The sequence below is a fragment of the Oncorhynchus gorbuscha genome, linkage group LG04 (assembly GCF_021184085.1).
Source record: "Oncorhynchus gorbuscha isolate QuinsamMale2020 ecotype Even-year linkage group LG04, OgorEven_v1.0, whole genome shotgun sequence".
NCBI lineage: Eukaryota > Metazoa > Chordata > Actinopteri > Salmoniformes > Salmonidae > Oncorhynchus > Oncorhynchus gorbuscha.
In genome coordinates, this window is record NC_060176.1 from 34,551,008 (window position 1) to 34,574,027 (window position 23,020).

The 23,020-nt window shown below is 43.1% G+C and overlaps 1 protein-coding gene across 5 annotated transcripts in view; it reads left to right on the plus strand.

The window, feature by feature from the left end:
• Positions 1–18,955, plus strand: part of ak8 (adenylate kinase 8) — a 70,071-nt gene extending 51,116 nt beyond the window's left edge. For all 5 annotated transcript variants that reach the window (XM_046346585.1, XM_046346587.1, XM_046346586.1 and 2 more), the window contains 3 exons: positions 268–409; positions 17,589–17,669; positions 18,590–18,955. In XM_046346585.1, coding sequence (XP_046202541.1) covers positions 268–409; positions 17,589–17,669; positions 18,590–18,824 — 458 coding nt within the window. In that variant the 3' untranslated portion in view covers positions 18,825–18,955. The remainder of the gene's footprint in view (positions 1–267; positions 410–17,588; positions 17,670–18,589) is intronic.
• Positions 18,956–23,020: the final 4,065 nt, after the last annotated feature.

The window sequence follows — 23,020 nt, forward strand, 5'->3', positions numbered from 1 at the left end:
ATTCAGGGAATTCCTGAAGAATCCGCAAAAACAGAAGTAATGAGAGAAATATGTTCATCGTGAATACGTCCGTAGAAAACACAAATTGATAGATACAGTATAAGCAATGGTTCTATCACATCTTACACCAATCTAGTCATGTCAAAAAAGGGATCTCTGTCAGATGTCTGATCAGGAAGGATGCATTCTTAAAGTCTTAAGAATTCTGAAAGAACAAGACCAGAGTCTCTAAGGGAGTGTGTTATGTGTGTCCCTGTGTTTCCTTAGTGCCTGATAGTATGGTGCTGCAGATCCTGACGGAGCGTCTCAGTAGGCTGGACTGTACCACACGAGGCTGGGTGCTGCATGGCTTTCCCAGAGACCTGGAGCAGGCAGAGAAACTCCAGGAGTCCAACTTCATCCCCAGCAGGTAGGCCTATTTACCTCTAGTTCTGGTCCAGGGTGTTAATGCCTGTTCCTCTACTAACGCCTCTAGTTGCATAGGCCACACGTTGGAACCCGAGCTAATTTACCTCTAGATCCCCTAGAGCAGTGGTTCCCAAACTTTTTATAGTCCCATACCCCTTCAAACATTCAACCTCCAGCTGTGTACCCCCACTAGCACCAGGGTCAGCGCACTCTCAAGTGTTGTTTTTTACCATCATTGTAAGCCTGCTACACCCACACTATAAGAATGAGTGTGAGTTTTTGTCATAACCCAGCTCGTGGGAAGTGACAAATTGCTCTTATAGGACCAGGGCACAAATAATAATAATCAATCATTTGTCTCTTTATTTAGCCATCTTACATATAAAACTTTATTTGTTCATCTAAAATTGTGAATAACTCACCACAGGTTAATGAGAAGGGTGTACTTGAAAGGATAATGAATCCAGTTGATTGTGTCATCCTTTTCGGAAAGTACGTAATTGCGCACCCAACTCACTCAGGTGGTTCGCTATATCACATTTGACATTGTCCGTAAGCTTGAGTTCATTTGCACACAAAAAAAATCATACAACGATGAAAACGATGAAAAGACCTGTGTTAATGCAAACAGAGAAGAGCTCCAACTTCTTAATCATAGCCTCAATTTTGTCCCGCACATCCTAGATTCAGATCATTCAGATGAGAAAAACATCAGCCAGATAGGCCAGTCGTGTGAGAAACTCATCATCATGCAAACGGTCAGACAAGTGAAAATTATGGTCAGTAAAGAAAACTTTAAGCTCCTCTCTCAACAAAAAAAAACATGTCAATACTGCGCACTTCTGTATGTTGTAAAATAGTTACATGGTCGCTGCCCATACCATTGCATAGTGCAGAAATACATGAGAGTTCAGGGGCCTTGCTTTAACAAAGTTAACAATTTTCACTGTTGTCTAAAAATGTCTTTCAAGCGGTCAGGTATTCCTTTGGCAGCAAGAGCCTCTCGGTGGATGCTGCAGTGCACCCAAGTGGCGTCGAGAGCAACTGCTTGCACACGTGTTACTACTCCACTATGTCTCCCTGTCATGGCTTTTGCGCCATCAGTACAGATACCAGCACATCTTGACCACCAAAGTCCATTTGATGTCACAAAGCTGTCCAGAACTTTAAAAATATCCTCTCCTGTTGTCCTGGTTTCCAGTGGTTTGCAGAAGAGGATGTCTTCCTTAATTGACCCCCCCCCATAGACGTAAAAGACATATAACAGGATCTGTGCCATGCCTGCTACATATGTTGACTCATCCAGCTGTAACGCATATAATTCACTGGCTTGTATTCGAAGCAGGAATTGTTGAAACAAAACATGCCAATTTGAAAATAAGCCACGGCGTTTTTGAGAATTAAGACGACTTTCGGGTAGTAAGACATGTATAAAATCAACAGATAACATCAAAAGAAGGGTCTAGAAGCTTCGTATATGGTGAGCTACTGAGTGGCCAGGACAGGCAAGCCCCATACTATTGTGGAGGACTTAGGTCCAATGTCCCTGTCTGTTGTTCGGTGCTTTCCCACCTAAGGGGTCGGTAGCTCTTCGGCTGCATCAGATTCACAACTGTCAGTGTCCATGCTAGCTGGGCAAACAACAAATGTAGAATTACTGATGTTAGCATTGGATGTGCTCGTGAAAGCAGAACAACTTGTGTCATCGACAGGTGCAGGTGTAGTACTGCTGGTAGTAGCAGTACTACCAGTAGAGCTGGTAAGTGTTTCTATGGATGCGGGACTTACTTTTTTTTTAACCATTCATCCATTTTCAAGCAAACGGAATGAGCAGCAGCTACGTTTGGCTGCATATGGACCGTTAGTGGATTTCCCGCGAGAGAGTAACTGTTAATGTGATTGGATGTTAATTATTTGACGATGCTAACTGCATTTGACTTTGTTGTTATTTCGCTGAACATTAGATGGTTTCATTTAAAAAAACGTAAACATTTTTTTTTTAGTTTAAAAAAGTAAAGCTGGCCGCCATTTGACTCAGTGAAGCAAGTGAAAATGCGTTCTGTAGATTGATGAATCACCCTTCACCATCTGGCAGTCCGACGGACAAATCTGGGTTTAGTGGATGCCAGGAGAACGCTACCTGCCCCAATGCAGTGCCAACTGTAAAGTTTGGTGGAGTAGGAATAATGTTCTTGGGTAGTTTCTCATGGTTCGGGCTAGACGCCTTAGTTCCAGTGAATGGAAATCTACAGCATACAATGACATTCTATATGATTATATGCTTCCAACTTATGCTTCCAACTATGCTTCCAACTTTTTTAGGAAAGGCCCTTTCCTGTTTCAGCATGACAATGCCCCTGTGCTCAAACGAGGTCCATACAGAAATTATTTGTCGAGATCGGTGTGGAAGAACTTAACTGGCCTGCACGATTACAGCCTCGAGTCTTCTTGTGTATGATGTTACAAGCTTGGCACACCTGTATTTGGGTGGAGTGCTGCGGAGATGGTTGTCCTTCTGGAAGGTTCTCCTATCTCCACAGAGGAACTCTGTCAGAGTGACCATCAGGTTCTTGGTCATTCCCCGACTAAGGCCCTTCTCTCCCGATTGCTCAATTTGTCCAGGCGACCAGTTCTAGGAAGAGTCTTGGTGGATCCAACACGGTGGCCTCCATCCAAGAATGATGGAGGCCACCGTGTTCTTAGGGACCTTCAGTGCTGCAGAAATGTCTTGGTACCCTTCCCCAGATCTGTGCCTCAACACAATCCAGTCTCGGACAATTCCTTCAACGTCATGGCTTGGTTTTTGCTCTGACATGCACTGCCAACTGTGGGACTTTATAAAGGCAGCTGTGCGTCTTTCCAAATCATGTCCAATCAATTGAATTTACCACCGGTGGACTCCAATCAAGTTGTAGAAACATCTCAAGGATGATAAACAGCATCTGAGCTCAATTTCGAGTCTCATAGCAAAGGGTCTGAATACAGTACTGAATACTGTTTTTGCTTTGTCATTATGGGGCATTGCGTGTATTCAAAAAATATTGAAAACATTTTATAATAAGGCTGTAATGTAGCAAAATGTGGAAAAATGAAAGTGGTCTGAATAATTTCCAAATGCACTGTACCTACCTCTGGATGCAGATCACCCGCCACGGAGACTCCAGTTACTCCAAAGTACTCTATCCAACCCCCTCGGATCTGATGGCACTCTCTGGCTGTGTACCAAATGGCACCCTATGCCCATGATATACAGTGCACTACTTTTGTAGGCACTGGTCAAATGTAGTGCAATAAATAGGGAATAGGGTGTCATTTGGAATGCCAACTCTCTCTGTGGGTAGTGTGGGTATGTACCAAATGGAAATTAAATGAGGTCATTATGGGTGTAAAGATATTGCTAGTGGCGTATTGTGGACTGGCCCAGTTGAGGTCTCACAGGTCAGTGCTCCGTTGGTAGCTTGGTCCTAAACCTGTTTGCTGTCATGTCAACTCCTTGTCATTCATCATGACAATTCTAGGCTATTCTTCACTCATTGTCATGACACTTCGACTATTCCTCCACCCAGGCTATTCGGTTGACACAGAGCCAGGGATGGTCATAATTCCCCCAAGGTGTACTCCTCTTTATCTAACCGTGCCAGAAACAGAGGAACTATGCTGTTGGAAATGCTGTGGAATTGAATCCTTATTGTTGCCTGTACTGGTGTACAGATCCTTTCTGTGTCCACGAAGGATTCTATATCATTCCTTCCCCAGTGTAATCAAACATTAATCGTGTTTATCTTCATTGTGTACACACACATAGTGTTCCTTCTCACTGGGCAGAAACTGGTTGAACTGCCTTTGTTTTGTTTCTTTATTTACTAGCATTACGAACAAAATAAATTCCTCAAATGAACTTTTAACAAGGCACACCTGTTAATTGAAATGCATTTCAGGTGGCTACCTCATGAATCTGGTTGAGAGAATTCCAGGAGTGTTGCAGCGTTTAACAAGGCACACCTGTTAATTGAAATGCATTTCAGGTGGCTACCTCGTGAAGCTGGTTGAGAGAATTCCAGGAGTGTTGCAAACTATGGCTACTTTGAAGAATCTCAAATATAAAATACACTGCTCAAAAAAATAAATGGAACACTTATTAAACACAATGTAACTCCAAGTCAATCACACTTCTGTGAAATCAAACTGTCCACTTAGGAAGCAACACTGATTGACAATAAATGTCACATGCTGTTGTGCAAATGGAATAGACAACAGGTGGAAATTATAGGCAATTAGCAAGACACCCCCAATAAAGGAGTGGTTCTGGAGGTGGGGACCACAGATGACTTCTCAGTTCCTATGCTTCCTGGCTGATGTTTTGGTCACTTTTGAATGCTGGTGGTGGTTTCACTCTAGTGGTAGCATGAGACTGAGTCTACAACCTACACAAGTGGCTCAGGTAGTGCAGCTCATCCAGGATGGCACATCAATGCGAGATGTGGCAAGAAGGTTTGCTGTGTCTGTCAGCGTAGTGTCCAGAGCATGGAGGCGCTACCAGGAGACAGGCCAGTACATCAGGAGACGTGGAAGAGGCTGTAGGAGGGAAACAACCCAGCAGCAGGACCGCTACCTCCGCCTTTGTGCAAGGAGGAGCAGGAGGTGCACTGCCAGTGCCCTGCAAAATGACCTCCAGCAGGCCACAAATGTGCATGTGCCTGCTCAAACGGTCAGAAACAGACTCCATGAGGTCCCGACGTCCACAGGTGGGGGTTGTGCTTAGAAAACACAGATTTGCAAATTCGCCACTGGCGCCCTGTGCTCTTCACAGATGAAAGCAGGTTCACACTGAGCACATGTGGCAGACGTGACAGTCTGGAGACGCCATGGAGAACGTTCTGCTGCCTGCAACATCCTCCAGCATGACCGGTTTGGCAGTGGGTCAGTCATGGTGTGGGGTGGCATTTCTTTGGAGGGCCGCACAGCCCTCTGTGCTCGCCAGAGGTAGCCTGACTGCCATTAGGTACCGAGATGAGATCCTCAGACCCCTTGTGAGACCATATGCTGGTGCGGTTGTCCCTGGGTTCCTCCTAATGCAAGACAATGCTCAACCTCATGTGACTGTCAGCAGTTCCTGCAAGAGGAAGGCATTGATGCTATGGACCGCCCGTTCCCCAGACCTGAATCCAATTGAGCACATCTGGGACATCATGTCTCCACGTTGCACCACAGACTGTCCAGGAGTTGGCGGATGCTTTAGTCCAGGTCTGGGAGGAGATCCCTCAGGAGACCATCCGCCACCTCATCAGGAGCATGCCCAGGCGTTGTAGGGAGGTCATACAGGCACGTGGAGGCCACACACACTACTGAGCCTCATTTTGACTTGTTTTAAGGACATTACATCAAAGTTGGATCAGCCTGTAGTGTGGTTTTCCACTTTAATTTTGAGTGTGACTCCAAATCCAGACCTCTATGGGTTGATAAATGTGATTTCCATTGATACATTTTGTGTGATTTTGTTGTCAGCACATTCAACTACGTAAATAATAATGTATTTAATAAGAATATTTCATTCATTCAGATCTAGGATGTGTTATTTTAGTGCTCCCTTTATTTTTTTGAGCAGTGTATATTTTGATTTGTTTAACACTTTTTTGGTTACTAAATTATTCCATATGTGTTATTTCATAGTTTTGATGGTACTGTATACAAATAATATCTAAAGAAATCCACTCACACAGACACAAACACACTACTTGTCTACACGCCCCTTGCACAGTCTTCACATTTTGTTGCCTTAAAATGTAATCTAAAAATGGATTACATGTTTTGTTGTTGTAAGCAAATCCAAAGCAAGTCAATGGAGAGTGAGGCATGTTACAGCATTCTCCCTCGTTCTATCCCTTTCTCACAAGCACATGTGTGTACACACATCCAACCATTATTGTTTTTACAAATACAGGTCTTTGAAGTTTCTGGGAACTGTAGACTTGTTATTTTGACCTTTTCCTGTGGAATGTGTGGGTTGTTCATGTTATGAGTTTAATCACTTTTTAACTGCACCCTTTTTTATTTGAACGAAACATTCCATACCTTTTTGTCCATGGTAGAAGGGGTTGAAAGTGCTCAAAGATGACCATTTTGCATACCACACTCTACCATGAAACAACCGTTGCACACCTGTGTGTGTGTGTATATCTGTGGTATGTGTATACACGTGTGCTTGTGATTTGCTTATACTGTGTAATATTCCCTAGGAGTGTGTGTGTATAGATAGATAGATAGACAATTATTAATATTTGGACATGTTTAAGAGAGAAAACGCTGCAAAAAAAGACTACTGTCTCCATTGAATTTACTTACACTGCGTATACTCCAGGGGTGTGAGAGAGGGAGAACGTGTGGATTTCTTTAGATATTGTTTTTATATACAGTATATATACTACATTACCAAAATTATATGGACACCTGCTCGTCGAACATCTCATTCCAAAATCATCTTCATTAATATTGAGTTGGTCCCCACTTTTCTGTTACAAGAGCCTCCACTCTTCTGGGAAGGCTTTCCACTAGATGCGGGGACATGCTTCCATTCAACCACGAGCATTAGTGAGGTCGGCAACAGTTGTTGGGCAATTAGGCCTGACTCGCAGTCGGCGTTCCAATTCATCTCAAAGGTGTTTGATGGGGTTGAGGTCAGGGCTTTGTGCAGGTCAGTCAAGTTCTTCCACACCGATCTCGACAAACCATTTCTGTATGGACCTCGCTTTGTGCATGGGGGCATTGTCATGCTGAAACAGAAAAAGGCCTTCCTCAAACTGTTGCCACAAAGTTGGAAGCACAGAATCGTCTAGAATGTCACTGTGTGCTGTAGCGTTAAGATGCCCCTTCACTGGACCTAAGAGGCCTAGCCGGAATCATGAAAAACAGCCTCAGTCCGTTATTCCTCCTCCATTATACTTTAGTTGGCACTGTGCATTCGGGCAGATAGCGTTCTCCTTGCATTCGCCAAACCTAGATTAGTCAGTCACTGCCAAATGAGTCATAATTTGAAGCATGGTGAAGCATGAGTCATCAGTCCAGAGAAAGCGTTTCCACTGCTCGAGAGTCCAATGGCGGCGAGCTTTACACCACTCCAGTCAACACTTGGCATTGCGCATGGTGATCTTAGGCTGCTCGGCCATGAAAACCCATGTCGTGACGTTCTATTGATTGTGACGACTGCTGTTCATCGAACTGTTCATAATTATGTGATTAAATGAATCAGGCAATTATTAACTCATTAACGTGGCACCATGGGAAAGTTTGGTTTTATTGAGTGTATTTCCCAAATTAACAACAAAAAAAACTGAATATCGATTTTACAACAGTCGCTAATTAATTAATTTCCTCTACAGTCTCATCCTGAATGACTCATAATCTGGGAATCTACACAAACCCGAGTCCCACTAAATAAGTCCTACCACACCAATTGAGTTGATCATTTATTTACTAACAAGCTAAAATGATAATATACGGTTTACACACACACACACACACACACACACACACATACACACACTCACACACACACACACAGTCTACGCTATTGATTAGAACTTAGTACAATGAAACAGGTCCCTAGCGGACCAACACAATATGACACGTGTTACACAAAATGGTGATTTCAAAGAGAGTGAAAGAGTGAGTGTGCACAAGAGAAAAGCGCACTTGGGTACATTTGTAAACTATTCTTAGTGTAATCCTAACCTTGCCCCGAAATGGCGCTCTTATGGATCAGAATTTAATGATGTAATTACGTGTCGAAGGTCTCTGATGGTGTATCTCCTCTGGTGACAAAGTTCCTCCTCTGATGGCGGCACTGTTGTTACAGGGTGTAACTCTCTGATAGGGCACTGACATCGTGTGGACATTCTCTTCGTGGTCTGTTTCCTCGTCCTTGTTCTGAAAAGGGCATCTTCTGAGTACGGACAGCCGTGTAGCTCAGGGTTCCAGCGTAGGAATGAAAGCAGTGTAGACACCCGATTCCTTGGAGAGTGGTGTCATGACGTTGTATTAGTTCATGTGACGACTGTTGCTCATCGAATGATTAAAGGTTTCTAATTGCGTGATTAACTGAATCAAGCAATTATTAACTCATTAACCTGGGGCACCATGGGAAAATTAGTTTTATTGAGTTTCTATTTCCCAAATTAACTCAAAGAATATCAGAATATCGATTTTACAGCCGTCGTTAATTAATCAGTTTCCTCTACAGTCTCATTCTGAACGTCACATAATCCGGGAATCTGCACCGACCCAGGTCTCACCAATGAGTTCGTACCACACAAATCTTAGTTGAGTATTTATTTACTAGAAAGCTAAAATGATGACTAAAACACATTCTAGGCTATTGATTAGAACTTAGTATAACGGGCCAACACACTATGGCGCGTGTTACCCAAAATGGGGATTTAAAAGAGAGAGAAAGTACACGAGAGAAATATACATTTGGGTGCATTTTTCAGCTATGCTTATTTTAACCCTAGCCTTGCCCCAAACTGCTGCTCTTATGGGTCAGAATATAATGATGTAATTACGTGTGGGAGGTCTCAGATGGGAAGCTAAGCTTGGGTCACTTCTCAATGACGCACTTCTCCGGCGCAACTCTCTGGTCGTCCTCACGATGTCAGTGTCCTTTTGGTCTGATTCCTCGCCCTTGCTCTGGGAGGGCTCTTCTGAGGACAGACAGCTCTAGCTAAGGGCTCACAGCGTAGGAATGAAACCGTGTAGATACCACGATTTGATGGAGAGTGGAGGTTAGGTGGTAGCATGGGTAGAAAAAGATTTCTTTGTCTTCAACCTTGGGTTGAGTTTTGGGTTCGTTGACTTTTTAGACCTCTGCTGCAGCTTCGGTCACTTAGTCTATGTTAATTCTTCATTCACATGTCTTATACCCTCGGGTCAGAAGTGGGCGTAACCGCCTTTAGGGCAATTCTCTGGCCGTACCAAATTAAGAGGCACGGTCTAGATTTGACTCAAATCCAATTTTAGACACAACGTACAATGTATAAACACCAAGCATATCCTAGGAAAGCTCTTACAATTACAATGTTTTCGTAATAACGTCATCTATTAGCCTTTAATAACAAGACAAAAATGACATACATTTTCATATTCCATCTATCATCATGACCACCATTGTGGCTGATGGAAACCATTGTTCCAAAGTCCCTTTATTGCATGTTTAATGTTCTGAGGCTGGTTTTCCATAGTGAGAGAACACAGGAAAGTTGTCTGTGGCCTAAGGTTTACCATGGGCGTGAGGGGGTCATAAAACCCCCACATCTTCAGACCCCTAGATCTCTCCCCCTCTGTTTGGGTTGAGAGATAATCTCTAGGGTTGTGGTCTCCTGTAACCTGACCTGATCAGGACAGTCATGACAGTGGTAACCGGGTGGTCCTGTTTGAATTCACCCTCTTAGACACTTCTACTCATCCGTAGCATAGATTGTTTTAAGGTTCCTTTGTCTTCCCTTTGTGTCCTTCAACCTCATGTTGCGTTTTGGGGTTACAACTAATCCGACCTTGGCTGCAACTCATGGTCACATGGTCTGATATGTTAATTCTTAACTGTTTTATACTTTCGGGTCAGAAATGTGCTTTTCCGCCTTTAGTGCAAGTTCTCTGGGCGTAACTCGTTACGAGGCAAGGTCTGGATATTACTCAGATCCAATTTAGACAATAACTTCACACTTCATCTTTACAAAAACATTCTCTTTATCTGGACATTTTCCACACAACGTACAGTATGCAGGTTCATATTGTGAAAACTCTTCAAGTTAATGTTTATATTTTAACGTCATCGTTTAACTTTTAATAACATAACAAAAACGGCATTCATTTTCATATTCCATCTATCGTCACTACAACCATTTTGGCTGACGAAACATATTGTCCCAAAGTCCATTTATTACATGTTACTGTTCTGAGGTAGGTTTTCCGTAGGCCCATCATACATTCCATTCCTCCATACTGAGAGGACAAAGGATTTTGTCTGCTGCCTTAAGATTTACAATGGGCGGGAGGTGTCATAAAAAAAACACCTCCATACCTCTCGATTTCTCCCCCTCTGGTGGGTGTGAGAAATGTCTCTGTAGGATTGTGGTCCATGGAAACCTGACCCAAACTGGCCAATGATGACACCCATTTCATGAAGCTCCAGACGAACCGTTCTTGTGCTTATGTTGTGCTTATGTTGTGGTCCTGTGTAGCTCAGTTGGTAGAGCATGGCGCTTGTAACGCCAGGGTAGTGGGTTCGATCCCCGGGACCACCCATACGTAGAATGTATGCACGCATGACTGTAAGTCGCTTTGGACAAAAGCGTCTGCTAAATGGCATATATTATTATTATTATTATAGTTTGGAACTCTGTAGTGATCCTTGCAACCGAGGACCAACGATTTTTACACTCTACGTGCTCAGCACTTCGCGGTCCCGGTCTGTGAGCTTGTGTGGTCTACCACTTTGTGGGTGAGCTGTTGTAGCACATAGATGTTTCAACTTTACAATAACTGTACTTACAGTTGACCGGGGCAGCTCTAACAGGGCATAAGTTTGACGAACTTACTTGTTGGAAAGGTGGCATCCTATGACGGTGCCACATTGAAAGTCACTGAGCTCTTCAGAAAGGCTGTTCTACTGCCAATGTTAGTCATGCAATCTCCATAGACAATCTGTTCAATTTTATACACCTGTCAGCAACGGTTGTGGCTGAAATACCCAAATCCACTCATTTGAAAGGGTGTCCACATATTTCTGTATATACAGTGCATTCAGAAAGTATTCAGACCCCTTGACTTTTTCCACATTTTGTTACGTTACAACCTTATTCAAAAATGGTATACATTTTTTAAAATCCTCAATCTACACACAATGCCCCATAATGACAAAGGAAAAAATATATTACAAGTAAAAAAATCTGAAATACCTTATTTACATAATATTTACATTGCTATGAGACTCGAAATTGAGCTCAGGTGCATCCTGTTTCCATTGAGATGTTTCTACAACTTCATTGGAGTCCACCTGTGGTCAATTCAATTGATTCGACATTATTTGGAAACGCACACAAGAACCACCAAGACTCTTCCTAGAGCTGGCCGCCTGGCCAAACTGAGCAATCGGGGGAGAAGGGCCTTGGTGAGGGAGGTGAGTTCCTCTGTGGAGATGGGAGAACCTTCCAGAGAGACAACCATCTCTGCAGCACTCCACCAATCAGACCTTTATGGTAGAGTGGTCAGACGGAAGCCACTCCTCAGTACAAAGGCTCATGACAGCCCCCTTGGAGTTTGCCAAAACGCACCTAATGGACTCAGACCATGAGAAATAAGATTCTCTGGTCTGATGAAACCAAGATTGAACTCTTTTGCCTGAATGCCAAGAGTCAGGTCCTGAGGAAACCTGGCACCATCCCTACGGTGAAGCATGGTGGTGGCAGCATCATGCTGTGGGGATGTTTTTCAGCAGCAGGGACAAGGAGACTACTCAGGATTGAGGGAAAGCTGAACGGAGCAAAGTACAGAGAGATCTTTGATGAAAACCTGCTTAGGACTGCAGACCGGGGCGAAGGTTCACCTTCCAATAGGACAACAACCCGTAGCACACATCCAAGACAACACAGGAGTGGCTTCAGGACAATCTCTGAATGTCCTTGAGTGGCCCAGCCAGAGCCCGGATTCGAACATCTCTGGAGAGAGGGCCAAAATCCCTGCTGCAGTGTGTATGATCTCTGTAATTGCTAACGAAGGTTTCTGTACCAAATATTAGGTTCTCCTTTTCTGATGTATCAAATACTTATGTCATGCAATAAAATGCAAATTAATTACTTAAAAATCATACAATGTGATTTTCTGGATTTTTGTTTTAGATTCCGTCTCTCACAGTTGAAGTGTACCTATGATAAAAAAATAGACCTCTACATGCTTTGTAAGTAGGAAACACTGCCGATTTTGCAGGTTATCAAATACTTGTTCTCCCCATTTGTATATGGCATATTTGGGCAATTTTATTGTGTTCTCCAGACGCCTCAAACATTTTAAGCCATCATTGAGCTTTATGCTATACTCCGCATTGGCCACACCTTGGCTCCTTAAAGGCCTTACACGAGTTTAAACAATCAGTCTTTGTGAACAGTGAAATATGCATGAAGATTTGTGACACGCAGATAAAGCAGGGCAATTAGCCATGTAATCCAAGAGAGCTGTGGAGAAATGTCAGCTTGAGCTTTCCTCTTTCTACCCCAACCCCTCTCTCACTCAGATGTATTTTAACTATCCAGCAGACCGTATCAAATTAACACTTCCTCTAATTGGCTTATAAATAATACAACAGGGCCTGCATTCTAATTTAATCAGTGGTAAACATTGCCAAGGCGGGCTGTAAAGAATATGCCCCTCATTAATTTCTTAATTTGGGTAAGATGGAATGGGGGGAAATAAGGACAGGGGGTTGGGAGGGGGAGGTGGGTGGTTCTGGTTCTAGACAGGAGGATGAGTGGAGCCTCTTGGTTTAGTTGAAGAGGCCTGCGTCCCAAATGGCACCCTACTTCCCAGTGCACTACTTTTGACCAGAGCCCAAAGTGCATTATATAGTGTATAGGGTGCCATTTTGGTATGCAGACAGGGTCTTTGTGCAGAAAAGAGATACTTGTACAGTGTGTACGTTCCTCACTCATCAAATTTAGGTTATATACCCACATGCCTAAAACACAAAGACAGAAATGCATGTGCATTCATTCAAGTGTGCACACACACTTTATGTTTCTTTACAGTTTTTCCCCATATCTCCGCTTGTGAGCACTCTTGTTTATGTAAGTCATTTGTTTTAGAGCATCAAGCTGTTCCACAAACAACACCCAATGTAAATTATCTCTTCTCTTACAACCCCCCTACCCAGACTGACTCTCCTATCAGTCTTTTTTTTATCTTCTTGGTTTAACCATGAATATTTCATGTAGTGGCATAAATATTAATTCTAATAGCTTTGCAGAGTAGTTTTTTTTTTAAGGCAAATATTCATAAAAAATTCAAGACACTCTTCCCCCAAATAATTGACCATAGTCACACACACACACACACACACAAAGCTTTCTCCGAGGCATACATTTAAAATCTTCGTCTAGAAATGTTTTACAGTGGAGATTGACAGCTCTGTGACATGTTGTTCAGTATGTGCCAGTCAGGACATCCCTGCCACAGTCGCTTAATCTGTAACAGTTAGGAACACTTGGGGAACATCATGGAATAGAAGGCATATCAAAGGGCTTTAGTAGGCCTATATTTGATCACACAGTATATTCCGAGGAGTGTGTGTGTGTGTGTGCCATTGATCCTTTGTAATTTGAAATGTTCCAAATGGTCCTTCTATATACTCTCCTCTTGAAGTAAATGTAAAACATTTATGATACGGTGAATGCAGTCAAGAACACCATCCTATGATCCTCCAGAGACCACTATGGGGCCGGTGTTTAGAAGGGGATGACGGGGACTAGGGGGTTAGGACAGTTAGCATAGTGTTCCTCCACCTGACCACACCATTAGAGGCACTTTACGTAAGCAGCAGCGTGTCCTGGGAGAGACACGTGTGGACAATCCCGCGACTATTAAGTTGTGCCTGCTCAGGAGACCGTCATGATCCATTCACTTTCTCTTAGCTGCCCTCATGATTATTTCAGTTAGGCACAGTGATATTCAGGCATTAACATGATTGTTTTTATGGGACATTTCGAAGACAAAATCATTTAGGAGTAGTAAGTATGCATACCAACCGGCATCTTCTCTCAAGTGGAAGTAAAGGGAAGAGAAATGGTCTCTACGTGATTGTTCCTTGACGATCCCAAACCGGCCACTGGCTTATGTGGCTTACTTTGGGGTTTTATATCAAGAAAGGTGACTGGTCATCATTGTTTGTCTGGAGGAAATATATTGTATATTTATCTAACAATGTATTGTGACAAACCTCTTCATGTATTGTGACAAACCTCTTCAAGATTAGTAGAGTTTCACAAATTAAGCGGGAAACCGTCACCAAAATAACCCCAGAGTGAGAGTTCTTTCGAACAGGACAGTACCTGTGTGTTTCCCTGTCCTGGTCCACCCAGGCCTCTGGTGAAGTCAAGGATAGCAGGGTTCGGTACACAAATTGGGTTCTCGGTAGGTCCAGGTCCAAACGCCAACAAGTAAGTCCAAACAGTCCAGCTCATACACGGTAAATCCAGCTGATATACACTGTTCAAAAAATAAATGGAAATTAAACAACACAATGTAACTCCAAGTCAATCACACTTCTGTGAAATCAAACTGTCCACTTAGGAAGCAACACTGATTGACAATAAATTTCACATGCTGTTGTGCAAATGGAATAGACAACAGGTGGAAATTATAGGCAATTAGCAAGACACCCCCAATAAAGGAGTCCACTTCTCAGTTCCTATGCTTCCTGGCTGATGTTTTGGTCACTTTTGAATGCTGGCGGTGCTTTCACTCTAGTGGTAGCATGAGACGGAGTCTTACAACCCACACAAGTGGCTCAGGTAGTACAGCTCATCCAGGATGGCACATCAATGTGAGATACGGCAAGAAGGTTTGCTGTGTCTGTCAGCGTAGTGTCCAGAGCATGGAGGCGCTACCAGGAGACAGGCCAGTACATCAGGAGACGTGGAGGAAGCTGTAGGAGGGCAACAACCCAGCAGCAGGACCGCTACCTCCGCCTTTGTGCAAGGAGGAGCAGGAGGAGCACTGCCAGAGCCCTGCAAAATGACCTCCAGCAGGCCACAAATGTGCATGTGTCTGCTCAAACGGTCAGAAACAGACTCCATGAGGGCCCGACGTCCACAGGTGGGTGTTGTGCTTACAGCCCAACACCGTGCAGGACGTTTTGGCATTTTCCAGACAACACCAAGTGGGTCAGTCATGGTTTCGGGTGCATTTCTTTGGGGGGCCGCACAGCCCTCCGTGCTCGCCATTGGTAGCCTGACTGCCATTAGGTACCGAGATGAGATCCTCAGACCCCTTGTGAGACCATATGCTGGTGCGGTTGGCCCTGGGTTCCTCCTAATGCAAGACAATGCTAGACCTCATGTGGCTGGAGTGTGTCAGCAGTTCCTGCAAGAGGAAGGCATTGATGCTATGGACTGGCCCGCCCGTTCCCCAGACCTGAATCCAATTGAGCACATCTGGGACATCATGTCTCGCTCCATCCACCAACGCCACGTTGCACCACAGACTGTCCAGGAGTTGGCGGATGCTTTAGTCCAGGTCTGGGAGGAGATCCCTCAGGAGACCATCTGCCACCTCATCAGGAGCATGCCCAGGCGTTGTAGGGAGGTCAGGTCATACAGGCACGTGGAGGCCTCACACACTACTGAGCCTCATTTTGACTTGTTTTAAGGACATTACATCAAAGTTGGATCAGCCTGTAGTGTGGTTTTCCACTTTCATTTTGAGTGTGACTCCAAATCCAGACCTCCATGGGTTGATAAATTTGATTTCCATTGATAATTTGTGTGAGATTTTGTTGTCAGCACATTCAACTATGTAAAGAAAAAAGTATTTAATAAGAATATTTCATTCATTCAGATCTAGGATGTGTTATTTTAGCGTTCCCTTTATTTTTTTGTGCAGTGTATATTGTCTCTTTCTCTGTGGTTCACAGATCCTTTCAGCCCTTCCCCTCTCTTCCTGGTTTGTCTTGACCCGTTATCTGTGGGTCGGCCCCACTTTCTGAGCGTTCCCCTTGCTTCTGGGAATAGTAGTTTTGGTGGTCAGACATTTTGATCTGTAGTTCTGATCGGGGTGGCCATTTTAGTGAGAGGGCAGAGCCCGTTTATTAGTTCTGCTCTCACATATCTGCCATTTATTACTCGACCCCCTTCTTTGGCACACCCCCCCCTAGATTCGACCCCTAGGTTGAGCTACCGGAGCAAAATATGCGTGCTTGCGGGATAACCCATCCACATTTTCCATTTCCTTCTCTGCTCTGGGTTTAAGTCAAAGTGAAACGGTTGGAGACTCAAAAACCACCGCATCACCAGAGCGTTCTTCTCTTTAGCCCTATGCATCCAAGTGAGTGGGGCATGGTCACTGATGAGGGTGAAGTGGCGCCCTAGCAGGTAGGATTTCAGGCTTTCTAGAGCCCAATTTACTGCCAGCGCCTCTTTCTCAACGACTGAGTAGTTGGCCACTGTGGCATAACTTGGAATGAATTTCCGGTAGTAACTGGTCAACCATAGGAAGGCTCGAACCTGCTTCTTATTTACTGGTTTCGGCTATCCTCTAATTGCTTCCACCTTCTTAAGTTGGGGTTTGATTAACCCTCTTCCCACGGTGTATCCCAGATAATCTGTTTCCTCTAACTCCACGTAAAAATTGGCAGGTTTCGCCGTGAGAAGGGTTCGCCGTGCCTTCCTAAGGGCGTCTAACACTACCTGTACCCGGGTGAAGTGGGATTCCCAATCTGGGCTGTAGATCCCCATGTCATCTAAATAGGCTGCGGCATACGCTTGGTGCGGTTTTAGGACCTTGTCCATTGGCTCTTGAAAGGTGGCTGGGGCCCCGTGTAAGCCGAATGGCATGACAGTGTTTTGAAACAAACCGTCAGGGGTTGCAAAGGCTGTCTTTTCTTTGGCTCTGGGGGTCAGAGGAATTTGCCAGTAACCTTTGGTTAGGTCCAGGGTCGTACTGTACCGAGCTTTACCAATTTTCGTTACAAAAGTCGTTACAGAACCGCAAAGACCATCACAATTGGGCTAGACCATTCACTATGTGACTCTTCGACCACTCCAGCTGCCAACATTTTCTCTCTCTTTGTTCTAATTGCGGCCTGTCGAACCTCCGGTACCTGATATGGCCTCATGCTCACTCTTCTCCCTGGTATGGAAACAATATCATGAGCCATAACCTCAGTTCGGCCTGGCACCTCTGAAAACAAGTCTGGAAAACAAGTCTTTACTTCCTGTACTTGTGCTGGGGACAGAGTAGGTGAAATATTTACTTTGGCTGTCTCCTGAGTGGGTGTGGGGTACATGACCATTAGTGGTATGTGGAGAAATGTTTTTAGACCTATCCTAAAATGAACCTAATACGAAGCTCGTACAGCTAATTACAGTCCTTGCAACTATTTCTGGATGGATATCTAATGTTCTTTTCCTTTCTCGCCATAGGGTCTTCTTTTTGGAGATGACAGACGATGTGGCCATCGAGAGAGTCACTCTGAGGTCAATCGACCCTGTCACTGGGGAGAGGTGAGTCATGCGACGCAGTCATTGCTCGGGCTTATGGGGATGTTGACCCTATGACATAGACAGCGGCTGCATTCCAAACTCTTAAGACACACCCTCTCCCCTCAGCCCTCAAATTAGGTGGACACTTCTGATGACGTATCATGATGTCTGACGAGTTGACACTTGCAGGGCAAGGGCCAAGGGAAGAATGAATACATTTTAAATGGACCGCTCCTGACCGGAGATTTGTCACTTGTTCAACCCAAGGTTGTGTTTTCAGTCATCATGGAACTGTTGTGGGTGCCTTATATGCACTACAATCAATTATGATTGCATTTCATATCTTGACGAGAAGACAACTCATCCGCAGACATCGAATGTTAGCCATCCTACTATATCAGGAAAATCGAAAGTTACAATCTGTAAGTGTGACGTCAGGGTAGCAAAATGTCTAACTTATTTACATTCCTTTTACAACTTATACTTGTATGTTGACTTCTCCATATTAATGTTGGTTTTAAGTTTTGGCTGAATTTTTTAGTAGATTTACAATCATCGCGAATTGAATTATGGGTGGTTTCAGGTCCCGGAGTGAACATAATTGTACACTCGCAAACTCCATTTAAAACGAGGGCTGAGGGGCTTATGTTGCAAACTTCCCTTGCTTGGCTAATAATTTGGACCGACGACAAATATGGCCGCGAGGATTCCCCTAAGGGCATAAAGCGAGGTGGATGAGGGTGTGTCTTTTTATAAGTTTGAAACACAGTCTGTGTCCCAAATGTTACCGTGAGACCCATAGGGTTCTGGTCAAAAGTAGTCCACTATATAGAAAAGAGGGTGCCATTAAATGGGGATGTTCCCATAGTCTGATGTACAAAGTTCTCTGTTGTTTATTCCTCGTCCTTTGTTAATTCTTAGTCTTTCTTTTTGCCCGACAGATACCACTCACTGTATAAGCCAGCCCCCAGTCCTGAGGTGCAGACCCGTCTGCAGTTCAATCCCAAGGACTCCGAGGCCCAACTGCTCCAGCAGCTAAAGGAGTACTGGGCCAATGCTTCCTCCCTGCAGGACCTCTACCCTGAGGCGGTGTATATCAACGCTGACCAAGACCCACACACCATCTTTGAGTCCCTAGAGAGTCGTCTAGTCGGACGTCTTCAAAACGACTCCTGAATTCTAATCGAGACCCCCACCCACCCTCATGATTTTTACATTAACACAAGCAGAGTGAAGATCCTTTTTAGTTAGTATAACGTATTGGAATCTTAATTGTAGAAATAAAAGGAGTTTATTGTTCAAACCCACTGAAGCCGTCATCGTTGTCATTTGTTTCCGCATCCACTTTCTGTGGCCTCCTGACCAGTGGTATAAACTTCTTTTAAATACTTTAAAGTACTACTGAAGTAGTTTTTTGGGGTATCTGTACTTTTTAAAACTTTTTTCTTCACTACATCCCTAAAGAAAATAATGTACTTTTTACTCCATACATTTTCCCTGACACCCAAAAGTACTTGACAGGAAAATGGTCCAATTCACACACTTATCAAGAGAACATCTCTGATCCTCCCTACTGCACCTGATCTGGCGGACTCACTAAACACAAATGCTTCATTTGTAAATTATGTCTGAGTGATGGAGTGTGACCCTGGCTATCCGCACACAAAAAAAGGAAAGAAAATGATGTTGTCTGTTTTGCTTAATATAAGAAATTTGAAATGATTTGTACATTTACTTTTGATACTTAAGTATAATTAAAACCAAATCCCTTTAGACTTTTACTGAAGTAGAATTTACTGGGTGACTTTCACTTTTACTTGAGTCATTTTATACTAAGGTATCTTTACTTTTACTCAAGTATGACAATAGAGTACTTTTCTCACCACTGCTCCTGGCCCTAATCTTCACAAGGTGCACTGGTTAACTCTGCTTTATTACCATATAGAAGTAACATTGCTGCTTGGTTCAAGTCCTCTGTACAGGGGAGCCATTAGTTAGCAATCAGGGAGACTTAAGTGCAGCAGTTAAACAAAGATGTTAATATGGCAGATTTTTCAAAGTCCCCAATGACTGGTCCAGGCAGATTTCAATAATGCAGATGAGTTTGAACATAATATGCATCTCCCTTGAATATTTTAGTAGTGGGATTTTTTTTATGTGGTGGTGTTTGAAAGTTTGTACTCTAGAGTAAAGCAACCAAATCCCATGCTCTCTATTTTTTTGTGTTCCACTAATCAGTGTAGTTCTGATTTATTTAGTAGACAAGTCTGATTTCATGATGTGGGGGATTGCTTGCTTGATATTTTAGTCTGTAGTGTAAATGCAGACTACCTGTAAATGCAGGTGAGAAGACAGACTTGTCCATCTTATCATAAGCATCAGAATCTATTTCGAAGTTCTGTATTTGTTGTTGGTCTCAACTCAGAAAATGGACTTGTCAATCAACTCAAACAATACCACTACAAAGCACGTTTTCTGAATGTAAGTTAACAAAGAACTTGCTCCATATTATGTTGTATTTGTCATGACATGACTTGACTTTCATTAATATGATGTCTGTTATTTATCGAATCAACTATGTTTAATTGTTCCCCGATTTAAATTAATAATTTAACAATTAACTCATTAGGAATTTGGGGCACCACGGAAGAAGTTGTTTATAGTTACCATCTCCCGAATTAAACTCTAAATATATGTTATATATCGATAACAGTCACTTATTAATCATTACCTCATGCCAGTCTCATTTTGAATGTGTCACAGACTTGAATCTGCACAAAGCCGAGTTTTGCTTATCCCGTAACACACATTGATTTGATTATTTATTTACTAACTAACTAAATGATAACACAGGATACACACATGCATAGTATAGGTTATTTATTAGAAACTTAATACAATGAAAACAGGTCCCTAGCAGACTAACACAATATGACACTTGTTACAAAAGATGGAGAGTTAAAAAGAGAGACAACATATAGATACATTTGGGAACTACTCTCATAGCAATCATAACACTTTTCCCCGAGTAATGCATGTATTTACGTGTTGAATGTCTTCCTTCGTCGTGTATCTCTGTTGGATCCAGGCCTTCGTGAAAAGGCTACCACTTCGTAAAAAGGGTTCGATTGGGCCTTCACCTTAGTTCTTAAGTGTAAGGCTCTGATTGTCCACAAGAGGTCACAATGTCCTTCTTAGAGTGAAAGTAAACACAGACAACTTTCTGGAAGAGTGGTCTTCTGAGGACAGCTAATCAGCCGTGTCGATGATCCCCATTGGGGTGATGAGAGCAGTGTAGTCGATGATGATTTGAAGAGAATAACTGGATGGTCCTACTTAAATTCACTTTCTTAGATACAGTACTTAGAACAGCTACTCTACCGTAACATTGTTAGAGGCTACTTTGTCGTCTTCAACTCGTTGATTTTCAGGGTCGTGACCTAGCTGCAGCTTAAGTCCTAGTCTGGTATGTTAATTCTTAACTCAATATTTTATACACTTAGGTGAAAAGGGGCGTTTCCGTCATACTGACATGCTTTCTGAGCTCCCTTGGGTGTGGCTAGTTACTGGCAAAGTATCATCAAAACTATGAACTTGTTAGAACACTAAACGATCATTCATATCTTAACAAAAACATCTTCATCCTTGATATTTCCGACACATCATAAAGGATGTAAACCTGACACACACAGTGTGAAAGCTCTTCAAGTTACAATATTTTCATTATATCACTTTTATACCATTTATAATTACGTCACAAAATAGACATTCATTTCCCATATTCCATCTCTCATCGTTCCCCACATTCAGATATTGAAAATATTGTCCCAGTGTTCACTTTTGGACATTAGAGTTTTTGGGCAGCAAAATCTTCTGTACCAAAGCGATTCCAATCACCAGTACTAGAGACCAAAAGGAGTCGTCTGCTGCATACAATTTACGATTGGCATGAGGTGTCATAAAACCCCAACACCAATCCCTCCTCCCCTCTGTGGGTGAGAGGGCTCTGTAGACATTGATCCATTGTAACCTGATCTTTGGGTCCTCACATGAGAGTCATGACACATATTGAATCCCTCCCTCCCAAGGGCCTTGTTGGTCTAATGACATGGCACAGTAATGAGGGCCCGATCCTGTGGGCAGATGTGAGATTCATTTTAATTAGTGAGGTCAGAGTGCACATAGTTAAATATTATTAACCCTTAGTTGAGAACATGTGCCGGGGGAGCAGTAGGCTACATACAGTCCCCAAAGCAAGCAATGGGTTGGGTAACACAGAGGTGACTGCCTCATGATTATAGATGGGACTGGGAGTCGATGAGTAGGGACCCAGAGGATCATGTCCACTTTCATATGTATACATCTCTATCCATACCTCTACAAAAGCAAAGGAAAGGGTTATACTGTAGAAGTGTCTGGAATATGAATAAGATTCCAGAGGAGGATTCCTTTTATGTACAGTATTCAATATTTTGTCTAAGAATTTTCTTGAATAATTATTCTGAGAACATTTCATAAATAACGAGTGTTTCAAAGACTGTCTTATTTCAAAATGACATTTTGACAAATTACATTCTGGTCTATGTCCCAAATGACACCCTATTCCCTATTTAGTGCACTACTTTTGACCATGTTTTTGACCAGTGCCCATAGGGACCTGGTAAAAATGAAAGCACGACAGAGAACACATGAGAAAGTAGGACTATGGATCAGATGATTTGAAAATCCAAATACGCAAACAAATATTGAGCACGGTGTAATATAAAGTACAGTGCATTCGGAAAGTATTCAGACCCCTTGACTTATTCCACATTTTGCTACATTGCAGCCTTATTCTAAAATTGATTAATAGTCCCCCCCCCCATCAATCTACACACAATACCCCATAATAACAAAGCAAGAACTGTTGATTTTGTGCAAATTTATTGAAAAAAAATGGAACCTTAATATTACGTTAACATAAGTATTCAGACCCTTTACTCAGTACTTTGTTGAAGCACCTTTGGCAGCAGTTACAGTCTCAAGTCTTCTTGGGTATGACGTTACAAGCTTGGCACACCTGTATTTGGGAGTTTCTCCCTTCTCTGAAGATCCTCTCAAGCTCTGTCAGGTTGTATGTGGAGCATCGCTGCACAGCTATTGTCAGGTTTCTCCAGAGATGTTTGATCGGGTTCAAGTCTGGGCTCTGGCTGGGCCACTCAAGGACATTCAGAGAATTGTCCTGAAGCCACTCCTGCGTTGTCTTGGCAGTGGCCTTGGATCGTTGTCCTGTTGGAAGGTGAAACGTCGCCCCAGTCTGAGGTCCTGAGCACTCTAGAGCAGGTTCAGCAAGGATCTCTCTATACTTTGCTCAGTTCATATTTTCTTCGACC